Below are 18,702 nucleotides of genomic sequence, written 5' to 3'. Positions count from 1 at the left end.
TGATAACTTCAAATACTATGTCATCTTTGTCGACCATTTTACAAAATATATTTGGCTTTATCCCTCAAACGCAAATCCGACACGCATGATGTCTTTGTGCGCTTTAAGGCCCTAGTCGAAAAATTCTTTAACCGTCCAATTATAACTCTCTACTCTGACAATGGAGGGGAATATCAAGCTCTCCCCTCATTCTTAACAATCAACGGGGTCTCACATCTTACTTCTCCACTTCACACTCCTGAACACAATGGGTACTCTGAACGTCGTCATCGTCACATTGTCGAAACGAGTCTTTCTCTACTTACCCATGCATCCATGCCTCTATCATATTGGCCTTTTGCCTTTTCTACTGCCGTCTACCTCATCAATCGTCTTCCTACACCAACTCTAAACCACCTCTCACCATATTTCAAACTCTTTGGCACATTCCCTAACTACTCCAAACTTCGGAGCTTTGGATGTCTCTGCTATCCTTGGCTTCACCCATACACATCCCACAAACTCGAGTCTCGTTCCTCCCATTGCGTCTTTGTCGGGTACTCTCCCACTCAAAGTGCTTATCTATGTCTTGACACATCCACCGCTCGTCTATACACTTCCCGTCATGTCCGCTTTGTTGAGTCAATCTTTCCCTTTGTCACTTCTCATACTTCTCTTCCTCGCGCCATTTCATCCACCATCTCTGAATGGTGCTCTATGACTTTACCAGTCGTGGCCACACCATCCGTGAATGTCGGCTCTGCTTCCCCATCAAGTCTGCCCACTCCTACCGCCCCAAGCCAATCCCAAGACCCAAGCCAAAATAATACCACCTGTGCCACACCTATACCAGAGCCCAATAGCCATTCCAGTGCGCCCGTACCAGAAACCAAGTGCGACTGTGCCAATAACCCACCCCTCCCGCCTACTCAAAATGACCCTAATCAACCACCCGACCTCTCACCCTCACCTCATGTCATAGTCACTCGCTCCAAACGTAACATCCATAAACCAATTCAAAAGCTTAACCTCACAGCCCAACTCCAACAACCTACCCTTGAACCCACCACTGTTACCCAAGCCCTCAAGGACCCTAAGTGGCGACAAGCTATGTCTGCAGAGTTTGATGCTTTACTACGTAATGGGACATGGGACCTAGTGCCATCTCATCCCACTCAAAATTTGGTTGGTTGTAAGTGGATCTTTCGCACTAAATATTTATCTAATGGCTCCATAGACAGGTACAAAGCTCGATTGGTTGCTAAAGGCTTCCACCAACGCCCTGGTGTTGACTACTCTGAAACCTTCAGTCCAGTCATCAAACCTACCACTGTCCGCCTTGTTCTCAGCCTTGCGGTCAGCCAGGGTTGGTCACTAAGACAACTTGATGTCAACAATGCCTTTCTTCAGGGCACTCTCACTGAGGATGTGTTTATGTCTCAACCACCGGGCTTCATTGATCGTGATCATCCTCATCATGTCTGTAAGCTACGCAAGGCTATCTATGGCCTTAAACAAGCCCCACGTGCCTGGTATCATGAGTTGCGCCAATTTCTTCTCCAATTTGGCTTCATCAATTCCATTGCCGATACCTCCTTGTTCATCTTCAATAACCGTGGCACGATTCTTTATCTTCTAGTCTATGTCGACGATATCATTATCACTGGGAATAATGTTGAAGCAGCGCAGACTTTCATTCAACAACTTTCTCAGCGCTTCTCTCTCAAGGACCTTGGCCCCCTGACATACTTCCTTGGAGTGGAAGTTACCTCCCACACCAATGGTCTTTTCCTCAGTCAACGCAAATACATTGCCAATCTACTTAATAGAACTCACATGACTGAAGCCAAGCCTGCTCCTACACCACTAGCAACTAGTCCGATTCTCACTTTACAATCAGGAACCCCACTATCTGACCCGACCGAGTATCGAACAGTGGTTGGTAGCCTCCAGTATCTCTCCCTCACTCGGCCGGACATTACCTATACGGTGAACAAACTCTCTCAATTTATGCATCAACCGACAAGTGACCACTGGAATGCAGTCAAGCGTCTGCTGCGGTATCTCTGTGGCACCTTAGACCACGACATCACACTTCGTCGGACCTCCCCACTAGCACTTCATGCCTTTTATGACTCTGATTGGGCAGGTAACAAAGATGATTTCACCTCCACTAGTGCATACATAATCTATTTGGGTCACAATCCTATTTCTTGGAGCTCTAAGAAACAACGAACTGTGGCTCGCTCTTCCACTGAGGCTGAATACTGATCGGTGGCCTCTACTGCTGCTGAAATTCGTTGGATTTGCTCTCTCCTCACCGAACTCGGTGTCACTCTTCCCCAACAACCAGTTATTTATTGTGATAATGTTGGTGCAACAAATCTCTGTTCCAATCCGGTCTTTCACTCACGCATGAAACATGTTGCCCTCGACTATCACTTTATCCGAGAATAAGTTCAAAATGGTTTGCTACGAGTGTCACACATCTCTGCCTCTGATCAACTCGCCGATGCTCTTACCAAACCTCTTGCTCGTCCTCAGTTTGACTCACTCAAGGCCAAGATTGGACTTGCTCCACGGCCGTCCATCTTGTGGCGGCATGATAAGGAAATACAATCAAGTTGAGAAAGTCAAAGGAGAAAATCAAGGGATTTCTACGTTTGAATATCTGCAGTTATACCATTTATTTAGATAGTTACTCAATTTGTTTTGTTTCCTTTTTCTTTGTAATCAGTTTCCTATCTTCGTGCTCATGCAATCTGTATATATGCTAACCATATCAATGAGAATCATAAGCAATAATTCTTCAATCTCTCTCTTCCAAAATCCTTTAAATACGGGGGGTAATAACAAGTCATTAATTGAATATGTTGTATACCATTAGTTATTTATATTTGAAAGTCCATTTCTATGATGTATATAAGGTACATATTGTCATATTTTACAATGGTTGAGAGTGAATACATACTCTTACGGATGGTATGTTTAGTGACATGGCACACTTGATAGATTCATCAATATGAGAGAGGAAGTAAGGTTGCTTTTTATGAGAGCTTAGACAAGTTCTATGGAGCTCCTGTGAATATCTAGGTAGACTGTATGGTTTATTTATGCCAACTCATGTACACAACTATGAGTAGAAAAACAATGTGGATAATGTCTCCATGACCCACAATTTATTAGCTTAAAGAAAATTTATTTTTCACCAAAATTCCATTGTTCACAACTCCTCATCCCAAGGCTAGTTCATAGCCTGAAAGCACCAATTTTGATGCATTGAATTCTCACTATATACATATAGGAAGATTGCTAAGTCGCTAAATCATAGAGGAAGTGGATTAGTAGTTGTTACTAAAATAAGTGGGAAACGTTTTCACATTAAAAAAAAAAAAACTCTTGGAAAGAAAAAAAAAATTGGCTTATTCATACCAAAAAAAAAAAAAAAAAAAAAAAACCATAGACGAAAAAAGGCCAAAAAAAAATAAAAAATAAAATTAAGAGTATATTCAAAAACCGATTTCAAAATCAATCATTTTTTAAAGAACACTCTTAAGTAATTGTGTTATTTGTAGTTGGAGTGCACTATCACAAAAAGTAGGCTATTATGCCCCAAAGATAATGCTCCATCAAGATACTATTTTAGATGGAGTGAGATTTACTTTAAGGTTATATTTGATTGACTAGATATAACATGAAACAAGATAAGAGAGAAAATATTATATTCTATTCCATGTTTGGTTGGTGATAAGATAAGAGAAATTATTCAATCATTTATCATATCTTATACTTAATCAAATATATAATAAGATTAGTGAGATATATTATCCATCTTATTTTTTATATTCCTTCTACATATGATATGTTAATCCTAAGGTAAGATGTGACATATACATATATCATGTATTATAAATTTATATTTTTATATTACTTATTTTGCAAATAAATTTTTTAAATTCTAAAGTTGAAATTGTCTTTAAAAAAGAAAAACTAAAAAAATATTTATAAAATAATATTAATATACGTATTACTTAAAAGAGATGAAATAATTACAAATTTGCAAAAGTAACCTTTTACATATTTAAATTTGAAAAATAACTCATTTTAATACAAATATCCTTTAATATTGACATAGTTTTCATATAAATTTGAGAGGAAAATGTTACTTTTATAAGAAAAATTTTAAAAAGATTAATCAATTTTTTGGGCTTAAATACATGAAAAATTAAATTTACAAATTTGAAATTATCGTATCCCTTTTAATCAAATAACCCGATAAAAAAAATGTATACTATGATACACCAAAATTCTTATTTTTCAACAAATTAACTTTGTTCAAACAAAAGGTTGCGCCACATGTCAGTTTTGGGTAACACATGGTTTTCAAAGGAAATAAAATTAAACAAAAGCAAATAAAAGTATATGCTAAAGAGCAAGAAGCTGAGCAAAGATACAGGGGTATCAACTGTAGACAGAGATGGTGGGTGAAGAGATGAGCAGAGAGCTGGGCGGTTCAATCCCAGTTGCAAATGTCCAAGCTCTTGCTTCCAGCAACTCCGGTGACATACCATTTCGGGACCACCGACTGGAACTCCAGTCAGAAGAAGTTTTGGTGGATGAGTCTCTCCAAATTCCCACCATAGATATGAGGAAGCTCATGGTTGATGATGATGAAATGGGTAAACTTCACTTGGCCTGTAAAGAATGGGGCTTCTTTCAGGTATAGTTAATTTCATATGTCTGATCCATGTTCATTATCTCTTGGGATTTTTATCATGTTCTTATTTTGGGCTGGTTCTATGCTTTATTTCTTTGAATTTGTCTCTTGGCTTGATGGATATTTCATTTCAACAGCTACTGTTTATAGATTCTTGTAAACAATTCTTTTCTGGGTTTTTAAGAAGGGAGGGATTGGGTTAGAATGCATATGAATATGCAGGGATTTGGTTTTGGATTAAGGGTTTGTTTTGAGGACTGAAGGTTTGGGTTAGGATTTTTGTATGAAACCCCATAGGTAGAACAGATCCAGATTATTAAGATTTAGGAATTTTCTACCATACATCCATGATATGGTGACCTTGAAGCTGAGTTTGTTGGATGGTTTTACCTTATACCTTAATGGGTAACTGTCTTATTTGAAATTGAGCATATTGTCATCAAACAGTTAGTAAATCATGGGGTAGCTGAAGAAGTAATTGAGAAAATGAAGGCAGTTGTTCAAGAATTCTTTAAATTGCCACTAGAGGAGAAGAATGCTTATGCACGGCTGCCAAATAGCGTCGAGGGCTATGGCCAATCCTATATTTTTGGCCAAGGCCGGAAGCTTGATTGGGGTGATATTTTTATGCTTCGGTCACTGCCAGCCTCTCAAAGAAATATGAGGTTTTGGCCAGAAAACCCTTCTTCTTTAAGGTATATATAGCTAGGTTATCCCTGATTAAATGAATTCTTCTAACAACTTTTTGTACATTGCTTAAGTTTTCAGCCTGTAAATTAGGGCAACCTTGAACAAGTATTCATTGGAGCTCCAAAAAGGTTCAAGCTGCCTTGTTAAGTTGATGGCTAGGAACCTTGGGAATAATCCTAAGCAACTTACAGATATGTTTGAGAATGGAGGACAAACAGTAAGAATGAATTATTATCCAGCTTGTGTGAATGGAAGCAATGCTATGGGCATCACTCCCCATTCAGATTACTAAACTTAATAAGCAAATCATGTATTACATTATAGTTTATTTAAAGACTGAAAGATGACAAATAAAACACTATGGTCTCATTTGTGGAGAGGTAATGAGCAACGGGAAGCACAAGAGCAGAGAGCACAGAACAGTCTTGTGCCCAGAAAATGAACGCTTCTCCATTGCTGCATTTCACTCTCCAAATATTAGGGCAGTGATTAGTCCTTTGCAAGACCTGGTAGAAGTGAATGGTGCGCTCTATAAAACTCTAAGCAATGACGAGTTTTTAGGGCTTTTCCAAATGGGCAAACTTGATGGTAAGAGTATATTATATCATATGAAATTAGAAAACTAAAAAAATAAAAAAAATAAAAAAATTGATAACCATGTTATGATAAATGAACTTTGAGTTAAATAAATCATGCGTATGTATTTTAAAGTAAGAATTTAGGGCTAATTTTATTCACTGTCCGTGACATTTGGGTTGAATATACTGAATCACATTTAGTTTGAAATTTCATCAAATACCCTATCTCCCCTTTTTATATATTATTTTCACTCGTCGCTTCATTTCATTTAAAATAAGGAAGATATTTGATGAAATTTTAAATTTGTTTTGAATAATTATATTTAGTTTAAAAACTAGGACAAAGGAGTGAAATTTACCCTAATAATTTATAATCTATTTGGTCGTGTAATTATAAAACAGTTTTTTATTTTTTAAAAATAAAAATTTGATTTTAAAAGTTTATAATACTATTTGGTTATTCTTTGTCTCCAAATTTTAAAAACAAAGTGAAACAGAGAAGAAGTAAAAGTTATTTTTACTCATTTATAAAAACAAAAGAAAAATATGGAGAATTTTTTAAAAAATCATAAAAATACTAATAAAATTAAATATAATATCATTATTCTTCTCTCTCCATGATACAATCCATATCTAAAATCTTTAATATGATTTTTTTTTTTTAAATTACACATGTTTTCTAAATTTTTTATTTTATTTTTTATTTTACTTATCTAAAATTTTTCATTAAATAAATATATCCAAATCAAACTATATTTGATAAATAAAGCTTATTAATTTTTAAAAATGATTTAAAATTCAAAAACTAATTTAATTAGGATTAAAAAGTCATAAATCAAATTTTATTTTGAATGACTTGGTGAGTTTCTTCTTTGCATATATTATATTTTTATAATTTTTTTCACTAGTAAAATAAACTCTAAATCAAGCAAAACTTAATAAATTGGATTTCTTAACAAGTTTAATAATTTTGAAAATAACTTAAAAGTTCTTATTAATATCATAAATTTATAAATAAAAATTGGTGTATAACAATTATATTTTTTCTCATCCACATAAAATCATATTTTTTGAATTTTTTTACTAGACAAATAAAATCCAAATTTAATAAGACTTAAATTATTAGATTCAATAACAAGTCTAGTAATTTTTAAAAATAATTTGAATAGTAAACTCATTAATATTAGAAATTTATAAATAAATATTGGTTAACACCGACTCTATCTATTATTATTTTTCTACACATAATTATATAATTATAAATTTTTTCACTAAAGAAATGAATTTCAAATTAAGTGACATTTTATATTGAATTTATTAATGAGTTTAATAATTTTTAAAAATAATTTAGAACTCAAAAAATAGATCTAACCACTACAAAAAATAATAGATTAAAACTAATATATTATAAGTCATGACTTTATTGTTTCTCTTATATCGATAACTATATTTTTAATTTTTCTCACTAGGTAAATATATTCTAAATTAAATGAAATATAATCAATAATTTAAATTCTTTAATATTTTTTTAATTTTTAAGAATAATTTAGAATTCAAATAACTGATCCACCATCTTGGAAGCACACTGTCATTGTTGACTTTCTGCTATTGATCTACTATCTCAGAGGGAACAAGATTTACTCTAAAAACAGAGGAAGCAAGATTTACTCGAAGGACAATGATTATAAGATTCAACTGATTTTCACAAGTTTTCTTCTTTGTATTTTAATCATATGTGGGTGTATCAACAATCAAAAGCTGAGTTTCACCTAACATCTCTTTTAGAAAGGAAATAAAATCAATTTTTCTTATTCAAAAGCCACATGTGGATATGTCAACAAATCTAGCTAGCACATCGATTTGCAAAGAAATATAAACATTTTAAAAAGGGAATGGAGCTAAGGAAATTAAAGAAAAAGAAACTCTTGTATAACCTCGAAATAAAGAGATTAGAAAAGAGGAAGAACTTAAAATACATATGATACCGTTTTTATTCAAAATGTTTTTAATAAAAGTGTTTTTAGAAAATCAAGTGTTTTTTTTTTCTTCAGAAAATAGTATAAGTGATTTTTCAATACCATAAAAATATATTTGATAGTGATTTAAAAAAATATTTCTAATCTTTCTAGCATTTGAATGATAAAAATTTTAAAGTACTAAAAATATTAGAAACGTTTCCTAAAATTACTATAAAACGAATTCTAAATAATTTTTTAAAATTTTAATTGTTTTTAAAATTTTGCTGAACATCCAATTTTTTTTTTTCAAAAACACCGTTTTAGGTTAATAGTATTTTTTTTAGAATCACATTTTTTTTTTAATTTATCAAGAATGGATCATACTATTCTTTTTGTTCACTGTTCAACATACAAATACTTTTAAAAAAATATTAATTGCCACGTGTGCTTATTTATTTATATAATATATATTTTATTTTTATTTTAAACCACCATTCTTTACTATGTGCCACACAAGGTATTTATAATTCATATTTAAATCCTATAATTATTCTGACACAAAGTATTGAAAATTCATGTTTATATCCTATGGTTATTCTTGACTTTTATCATTAAGAATAATTGTTTATATCCCATAGTTATTCTTTGACTATTGTAATTATTATTATTATTATTATTAGTATTATTTTAAATCTACTCAATTGAATATTCAATTTTCCTCAATAATTCTACCTATATTCACAAATTTTCAATCTTTTTTATTTAAAAGTTAAATAAACAAACACCTAATCTAGGTTGAAATTTCCAAAGTATTCAAAACTAATTAATGAATATCAAATACTAATATAAGAATTTAAATTTTATCTGAAAAATTGATCTTTAACCCTAATCCTCCAAATCGTCATATTACTCCATACTCTCCAATCTTTTTATCTCCATGTAAAAAGATTTTTATACAGGGAAGTAAAAAAAATCTAATTCATACTTAAGGCTTTTAATGCAAAAAGGCCTTTACACCCTCATTAAATTTATTTAATTATTATTATTATTTATTTCTAATTTACTATTTTACTCCCAAAAATTATTTTGGGGTGTTACATGTTGGTCATGGAACTACTTAGAGGGAATGAATGCATAAGTCTTCTTTAATTTAGTCCAAAGTTACCATTTTTTAAAAAAAATTATGATTTAATTTTTTTTTTTTAAAATTAGATTGAGACTTATTAATCAAGACAATAATTTTAATCGCATTGAAAGACAAACAATTTATGAGGAAAATGATTAACAAAACCTTCTAGAGAGTTTGCAAATGTAAAAAACACATAATCAAAGATTACAAAACTATGATCCATGCACTAGATATGAAGAATAGTTACACACTTGTTTTGTGATTATTACTCCTAAGACTTGCACCTAATCTCATGTCCACGATGCAACACCATCATATTCCTTAGTGAGCCTCTCAACTCTTCAATGCCTCGAAGGGATATCAATTTCTCTTACAAACTTTAAAATGGAATACAAACCGGTTTTGAAATATTTGAGTTAGGAACGAAAAGTAATAATTTATGACTAATGTGAGTTTTTGAGAGTTCACCCAAAAGACATTTATAGCCTTGTGAACTCAAACTCAATTTAGAAAATATATTTTATTAAAAACAATTTACTAAACTTATAGAATTTTGAAATATTTAAAAAAAATTTAAAAGATGGTTGGAAGATTTTTTTTCTTCTTAAATTCTCAATTTAAAACTCTTTTTCGAATTAATCTTATTCTTAATTTTTGTATAAGCCCATTGTATGTCTTTCACATTATTATTTCCAATAACTCAATAATACTTACTTGTATTATTCGATATTGATTTTGCATCAATCTTATGTTAACCTTCTTCTCCAATCCCATATCGATCCTCATGAGCTGACCGAATAATTCAACCCTCGACATTTTAAGCGAAGCATGACAAAACTTATTCATGCTTCACAATCCAACATCTTAAATCTTCAAAAGGACAATGTAAATCACAAGAAAATATATAAGTACTAAACTAGAATAAATGAAACAAAATTATTAACTTAATATAAAACAGCTACATCTTATATATATTTTGCATGAACTTGAAAAAAAAACAACTTAAAATGGACTTATTAGTGAAGGATGGAAAGGACAAAATGTCACAAAAGATTAGACGCATGAGCAGGGCATTTTTTCTCCAATATAGCCTTAAATGGGTCACCAGACCATGTATTCATTGGGAAAAAAACAACTTGAATAAGGTTAAAGCTGGTCCATAGGTAAAAGTCTTAATTTGAGTGAGCTTTTTGTTTTTGTTTTTGTTTTTTTTTTTGGTGTGTTTGTTTTTTAATGATACGAAGGTCCTCCACATAACCTATCATTTTGAAAATTAGTAAAAGCAAATTTTAAAAAGGAATTAGGTCATTGAACTAACCACCCCATGTGGAAATGCAAAACAAGAGGATTAGCAAGGAAAAAAAAAATCATACATTATAAAACAAAAAGATTAGCAAAGAGAAAAACTTGTACCCATAAGAGCATGAGACTCTCACTCATCGTAGCTATGATTAGATAATAATCAGAGTTACACGTTGATTTAGTTGCAAAGCAATTAGAGTTATTTACCATAATTTTAGAAAATTTTGGAGTTTAAATTTGAGAATTGGCTTTAGAATGTTGTAGACCCCCTTTGAAGAGCCAAGGGATTAGTTTTTTTAAATAACATTAGAGGAGCCGGGCAGCAGCTGGTAAGTGGGGGCCCCCTTTTCCCTATGCCCGGGAAATCAGCTGCCTGGGCATACCCGACCATGCTTGCTGACGAGGGGAATAGGAGGGCAAGTAGAGGCTTGCCGAGGAAGATAGAAACAGGGGAGGCTTCGGCTAAAAAGAAAAAGAAAAGGAAGAAAAGAGAAACGAGGGCGGAAACGAGAGAGCGGAGGCTTGAGAGGGACGTCTTGAAGGGCATCACAGGTATGAGTCCTTGGAGCCTTTCTCATGCATGCGTCCTCACAGTCATTGGTTTTAATTATCTATGATCTGGATACCCGAGCATTGCCTTATAATTTCATTATATACTGAGTCGCATGGATTTGTTTGATATATAGCTTCTATATAGATTTATTTGCCCAACCTTTCATTAACCATGTTATTCCTCTCTCCTTCTTCATCAATCCTTCCCTGCATCTACTTCTCTCTCTAAACCCGCGAATATCCATACACCCATGCACACCAAACCCGTCTCCATGCTCATTCCCCTACTCACCATCCTCCATCGCCACCCCCATACCCATGTCGTGCCCAACCCCATTGGGACCCCCGAAGACACTTACCTGCATGCTTAGAAATCATGCATGCATGGGGCCATGGACAGCGGCAGCGGGCTGCCACTAATGGCGGTGCGCGGTGGAGACAGCGCCATGACTGGAACGAGAAGGCCGAGGAATGGCAGTGGCTGGTGGATCTATGAGGTGGCAGAAGAGATGAGAGTGGAGTAGAGAAAATCATGTGCTTGAGGCAGAGGGTAGAAATGGATAAAAGGGGCATGGAAGTTGGGCTACAGCAATGGAATTGATTGATAAAAGAAAAAGAAATGGGTTTTGTTGACACGTGAAGAAACTGGCACTTTAAATTCTTTCCATTTTCTTTTAAAAAAAATCTCCCTGTTTGTTTTATATATTCTCAAACCATCCTTTAAAAATCCCACAATTACGAATTTAATTTTAGATATTGTATATTATTATTATCATTCCATAAGTATTTATTTATTTCTTTAAAAAAAACTCCAATCATCAAAATTTAATTCTTCAAAAATCTGACTTCCTAAATTAATTTTTAATCTCAAATATCCAACTATTCACTTTCATCTGTTTAAATATTATTTATTATTATTATTATTATTATTATTATTATTATTCAATATTTATTTAATTATTTCATTTAAAAATTCAAATCATTCAAGTTTAGTTATTCAAAAAATTAACTTCCTAATTTAATATTCAATCTCAAAAATTCCTACTATTCACTTTCATCTGTTTAAATATTATTTATTATTATTATTATTATTATTATTATTATTATTATTCAATATTTATTTAATTATTTTATTTAAAAATTCAAATTATTCAAGTTCAGTTATTAAAAAAAATCTGACATCCTAATTTAACTTTTAATCCCAAAAATTCCACTATTCATTTTTACTAGTTTAAATACTATTTTCGTTAATTAGTATTATTACTCCATATTTATTTATTATTTTGATCATTAAAATCCAATTCTTCAAAAATCTAGCGTCCTAATTTAACTTTTAATCCCAAAATTCCACTATTCATTTTTACTTGTTTAAATATTATTTTCGTTAATTAGTATTATTATCCCATATTTATTTATTATTTTAAATCATTAAAGTTCAATTCTTGAAAATTCGACTTCCGATTTTAATTTCCAATTCCAAAAATCCCAACATTCACATTAATCTATTTAATTATTATTATTTTTACTTATTTATTCTAAAATTCCATTCTTAAACAATTCATTAAAATTTCCGACTTCCGATTTAATTTCTAATTCCAAAATTTCAATATTTACATTAGTCCATTTAATTATTATTATCTTATTTATTTATTTTGAAATTCCATTTTAAACATTTTTTTAAAATTCCAACTTCTGAACTTAATTTCCAATTCCCAAAATTCTAAATTTCTTTCTAATTCAATTATCAAAATTCCAACTCTTAAATTTAATTCTCAAATAATCTTCGAAACTCCAATTTTCAAATAAATTTCAAAAATTCAATTTTCTCTCGAACAATTTTAATTCCACTTTGGTTTTCAAATAATTTTCTATCTTTCTTAATTTTATATAAGCAAGAACGTATTTTCCGTAATTCCGAATAATGGAATTTATGAGATTAATTCATGCAAGATAGATCGGGCTTTGGTGGGGGCCCAACATATGTGATTTCTTTATGATTGATTGATTGTTTGTTTGATTTAATTGTCATACATGATCGATTTTATTTTGCTCTATGACATGCTCGAAATTATTCTTTAATTGTGCACTAACCTCACTTCTTGATAGCACTTTATGGATCACTGCCCAGGTACGCATCCACACCCGCTCGAGTCATTTTCTGTATGCATGTTTAGATTCTCACATGTGTGTGATCACTCTGAGTATTCATTGATTCCCTCATCAATTGCCATGATTGCTTCATTTTATTAGTAGAGACCCGATTTTAGGGACTTAGAAGGGTGCTACGGTCCTTACCGTACCTTCCCGATAAGTAACCTGACCCCCGAACCCGATCCGGTTTTTCGTAGACGACATTTTCCAAATAAGGAGTCACACTTAGGGTTTTTTTTTTTCTTATTTTGTTTACCCTCTTAAAAATAAAACAAAAATAAGTGGCGACTCCTAGTCATTTTTCCTAATTAATAAAATCATTTTTCAAAATAAAAATCGAACTCGCCATCGAGTGGGAAATGCATGAGCCGAAATGCGGGGTCCACAAATGTGTTTAAAAGTGTTTCTATTCAAAATATTTTTAATGAAAGTGTTTTCTCAATAAGTGTTTTTAAAGAGAATTATCTATTAAATATTTTTCTAAAAAATATTATAAGTGATTTAAAAAAAAATTTAAAGTATTTTTTAAATTTTATTAAATATTTTATTTTAATTTAAAAAAATTAATCTAAAAACGCTTTTTAAAATCATTATTAAATAAACTTTTATTTGAATAGACTTTCTGTTTTTTTTTTTTTTTCTTTTTTGAAAAAATAAAAGGTTTTATATAAAAAGTAACAATTTATATTCAACATTTAAAATTTGATGTAAAAAATTTCCAATAACTCCAAATTTTAATCAATTTTTAAAAATTATTATACTTTTAAAAGTTTAAATTACTTACATTTTTTATTTATTTTTAGTAATGAAAAATAAATTATTTAAAAGGGATCAAATAATCTTAAATTTATAAAAGTAATCTCTTCCATGTTTAAACTTGAAAAGTAATGTTTTTTTTTTTAAACCCAAAAACATAAGGGATATTTTTGTTAAAAATTGATCATATTTTAGGTTGAAACATGTAAATAGGTAAATTTACAAATTTGGGACTTAAAAAAACAATATGGATACAAACAAACACTAAAATTATTATTTTTCAATAACAATTTGTTCAAACAATAGGTCATGTCGGAGCTTCTTCTATTTAAAACCAAAAATTAATTATTTTATGTTCCAATGGAGGGATTTGTACTATCCTTTTATTAAAAAATTAATTGATTAAAATGATAAATTAGTTCATATATTTGTGAATTTATCCTCACTTATTTTTATTTGAAGAATAATTTATTTTTGATATAAATATTTTTGACTAAATAAATATGTTTTAAAAGAAAATATTATTATTTTTTAAATAATGAGAGAAAAAAAAAAAAAAGGAATAAAGGGTGAGGTTTTGAAAATTGGCTTTTCAACTACCATTTCAATCAAATAATTTTATTAAATTAATAGAATTTTTAAGTTTCGTTTTTACGGACGTGCTTTTTAAAGTACAAATTTGTGTCGGAAATATAAAAAGTCAACGAGCGACACGTCAGGCATCGTTTTCAAAGGAATAAAAAGATGCAAATAAAAGGCAATACTACAGAGTACAGATCACGAAGGTGAGCAAAGAGAAAGTGGCATCGACAGGAGACCAAAAAAAAAAAAAAAATGGTGGGTGAAGAGATGAGCAAAGAGTTGGGAGGTTCGGTTCTAGTGGCAAATGTCCAAGCCCTTGCTTCCAGCTACTCCGGTGATGTGCCACTCCGGTACCTCCGGCCGGAACTCCACGCAGAAGAAGTTTTGGTGGATGAGTCTCTTCCAATTCCCACCATAGATATGAGGAAGCTCTTGGTTGATGATGATGAAATGGGTAAACTTCACATGGCCTGTAAAGAATGGGGTTTCTTTCAGGTATAATTATTTTTATATGTTTGAACCGGGTTTATTATCTCTTGGGATTTTTATCAAGTTCCTCTTTTGGGCTGCTTCTATGCTTTTTTTTCCTTTTTTTTTCTTTGAATTTCTCTTGGTTCAATGAATAATTTCATTACTTAGATTCATCCTAAAATAAATAACTTAAAAGGTCAAATTCCAAAATTTATTACGAAGAATAAGATTTGAAGAACCTAAATTTTGGTTCATGGTGAGGAGAACCATAAAGCACACTATATCCAGGCTCTTGGTGCTTTTCTTGACTCACAATTTTTTAAAGCACTTTTCATTCCCATCATTAAGGATTGCATAAAAAAAGAGTGAGGGAGTGAAGATCAAGATCATTCATTGTGGAAAGAACCATAAAGTACTATACATCCAGGCTCTTAGTCCTTTTCTTGACTCACAATTTTTTTAAGTACTTTCCATCCTCATCACTAAGAATTGCATACAAAAAGAACAAATGAGTGAAGATCAAGACGGTTACTTGGAGATTTTCAAACCATATTAAAGTCAACATTATATATCAAGATATGTTTTCTTCTACATATGCTAAATGTCATTTTAAAGTTTGATATTAAACATCAGAATGAAAATTTTTAACATTTGGTATCAAGAATCAAGTTAATCACTTGTGTGTTTAATTATTTAAAATTTTGAAGTAAATTGATTTTTTTTTTCTCATGATACTTGTTCATAGTGATCTTGAGGAACATAAATTCTACCTAATCTAATTTCTTGACAACCAAAATTGCTCCACCTCATCATTCAAAAGAATCAAATTTATTGTTACATAGCAATTAATCAACAATAGAAATTTAATTTAGCAAAGTCTAACTAATATTTTGAAGCAATCTATTTTTTTTTTTTTTTTTTTTGCACAACAAATCTTTATGATGGTTTTGAGAAAATTTATCACTACCCAATAAAAATTCTTTGCAATTAGAATTGTTCCATTTGATCATTCAAAAGAATCAAATTTATTTTTGTATCAAAATTGACTACTAGTAGAAATTTAATGTTGCATAGTTAGCTTAGCTTGGAAACTGATTGTGACATAATTTATGGTGCATATAATGGCAGTGACTTGCGCAAGTCGAGTGGGAAGGAGATTTGCAATTCCTTAGAATCAAGATTATGTCACAATCAGACCATAGTTCCTTGTTTCCAATATTTAGGAGGAATGAGAATGAGAATGAGAACCCCATACTCCTATTAGGATGTGAAGGAGATACACGTAACTTTGAAAAATAAATCCAAGACTTGATTGAGTTTTGCATATGAAGCTCTTCTCATTAACTTTGAAAAATAAATCCAAGACTTGATTGAATAGTCTAAGGCCCCGCAACATCAAAATTTGCAATAAATTATAGCTTATTTTCTTATAAAAGTTCTTTCCATCTCACAAGATGAATGCACTAAAGAAGGAAATTTCAAACTTTAGAGCATGAAGAACGAGAAATGTTTTGTCCAATGGGAGATATTCAAGGAGATAGTCATAGCCTACCCTCACCATAGCTTTGATGACTAGATGTTGGTGTCCTACCTTTACAAGGGTATGTCTCTTCCGATGAAGCAACTCCTTGAATGATGCATGGTAGGGATTTCATGAATTAGAGTCTTGAAGAAGGATTCCAATTTCTCAATAATTATGTTGCCAAAGTATCCAGAAGTTAAGAAGACTTGATCATCTAAGAACAATTAAGGGACAAAGGGGTGAACAAGCCAAGAGCCATTAGAGTGTAAACACTCTTAAATGGATTAGATTTCCAAGCAAAAATTGCTACTCTTGTAAAGAGGTTAGATTATTTAGAAAGTAAAGGATTTTGAGAGGTACAAAGGATCACTCAACCATGTATGATTTACAAGTTTGTGGAATAGAGATCTCCTTCTTACTCCATTTTTAGTATATGATATGCTTTTGAAGCATGCAAATGTCATTGGAAGCTATGCAATACTCATGAACAACTCTTTTTTCTCATATACTTGTTATCCAAATTGGAGAACATGCAAAATTTTCATGGAGTAGAAACAACAATGGCAAGTTTTAGTAGTAAGGAAATCAATTCCAAGCCAATCAAAGTGGTGGTCTATTAAGAAATTTCTATAGCAATCTTAATCTTTATCATTAGCTCAAGGTTGGAGAACTTAATAAGGCAATTCATGCAACAACAAAGCAAGTTTAATGAAAATCAGTTAAAAATAAATGCTTAAACATCATAGGTTACTTCAAACAGTTGGAATGCCTTAGGTTAGATCACTTTAAGCTTACCATAGGACAAAAACAAGTTCTCTACTCAGGCACATCAAAATCCAAAGGGAACATGTAAAGCTTTTGAGATTAAGAATGAAGCAAGACATTAGTCACACTTAGAAATGGCAAGACCCTAGTTATAGATCTAACTTTTATTTTAAAATCAATCATGGCTTTAAGGGAGGAAAATAATGGTAAATACAAGGTTCATTTTCAACCAAGAAAGAGCAAAAACTCAATTATGTATAAGTAAAAGACTTTAGATTTGTGAAGCATGAATAAATCTAAGAAAAGACAAATAAGCAAGTCATGAGCATGAAATACAGGAAATTAATATTATAACATGAGGTAAAGGGCAAACAACTAAGAGTAAGGAGGTTTGAAGCAAGTGTAACAAGTTTAAAATGAAATTTGAAACTCAAACTAATGGCAGCAACATAATGCATGAATTTGAGCTAAATTTTGGAGTACTTTTAGATTGTCTTTTAAAGCCAACTACCTATGGTTTTAAAGCTTAAGAAGTCAACAATCCAATGTTGGGATGAAGCTTTTAAAAACAAGACATGGAGTAACAAGGTTGGATATGAAATTCCACATTTCTATCCATCATTTGCACTAATATTGATTTGAGTATTCAAACCTATATCATTTGCATTGTACATGACTTAGGTGCATTAGGAGTTTCATAAAAGATACAAGTTATGGATTCTTTTCAAGATGATAAGTAGTTCATAGTCGATTTATGGATTTGAGTAATGCAATAGAGGAGATAGTACATTGATGAGTAGTTTACAATCGGTTCATAGATTTAGACAATCTAGTAAAGGTTGTAGTGCACTATTTCATAATTGGAGGATGACTTGTCTAGGTCGTCAGGATGAGTTTCTCATGGTGAGTGCACTAGTGTGAATGGTTACACATTGGATAGAACCTACATTGAATTATGACGTAAAACTATTAGGTTATCATGATTCACTAGGCCACTGTATTGCCTGGACTTTCAACCTTGAAAAGATATTGAGTCTATGATGAAATCAAGATGAATTTTTAACCTATAGATGAGATCCTAATGTGATGATATATCCCTACAGATTGAGTCATTATTGATGGATGATGGTAGCAATAAATATTCTCAATAGAGACACCATGATATCTCATGGGATTGAGACAGTTTGTCCCTATGAGTGATCTAAAGGACATGTGTTCATAAAATTTGTAGTCATAGTGATTCCTTAAGTGGAATTTGACATATGATTTTTATGAGTTAAAATATTTAATTGATCACATAATAGGAGAATTTGTAACTTAAGGATTGAAAAAGTAATCTTGATGAGTTAATAACACTAACTTGTTAGATTCTGGACAGTAGTTCATGGGGAGTCCACATGCAATGAATAGTAGGTCACAAACTTGAACTTTAACTCATTGTAATTTCATAAGATACTTATGGACCCACATTTTTCACGTGCGTCTCCACTCAATGGCGAGACTCATTTTTATTGGTGAAAAATTAGTTTTGGATAAGTTGGAGTCCCTAC

General features: G+C 31.5%; 1 protein-coding gene across 1 annotated transcript; it reads left to right on the top strand.

Moving 5' to 3' along the window:
* The first annotated feature begins 4,312 nt into the window (after positions 1-4,312).
* On the top strand, positions 4,313-5,666 carry LOC117906825 (S-norcoclaurine synthase 1-like). Its single transcript, XM_034820054.1, has 2 exons — positions 4,313-4,699; positions 5,450-5,666. The coding sequence occupies exons 1-2, from the start codon at positions 4,457-4,459 to the stop codon at positions 5,474-5,476; spliced, it is 270 nt and encodes an 89-aa protein (XP_034675945.1). The 5' UTR covers positions 4,313-4,456; the 3' UTR covers positions 5,477-5,666.
* The last annotated feature ends 13,036 nt before the right edge of the window (positions 5,667-18,702 follow it).

The sequence above is a fragment of the Vitis riparia genome, chromosome 2 (genome assembly GCF_004353265.1).
Source record: "Vitis riparia cultivar Riparia Gloire de Montpellier isolate 1030 chromosome 2, EGFV_Vit.rip_1.0, whole genome shotgun sequence".
NCBI lineage: Eukaryota > Viridiplantae > Streptophyta > Magnoliopsida > Vitales > Vitaceae > Vitis > Vitis riparia.
This window is presented reverse-complemented; position numbering and strand designations above follow the sequence as displayed.

Excerpts from the sequence above, each read along its gene's own strand:
- LOC117906825 (XM_034820054.1), top strand. The coding sequence starts at position 4,457 with ATGGTGGGTGAAGAGATGAGCAGAGAGCTGGGCGGTTCAATCCCAGTT. Across the intron at positions 4,700-5,449 it reads AAGAATGGGGCTTCTTTCAG|TGCTTAAGTTTTCAGCCTGT; the intron begins GTATAGTTAATT and ends CTTTTTGTACAT.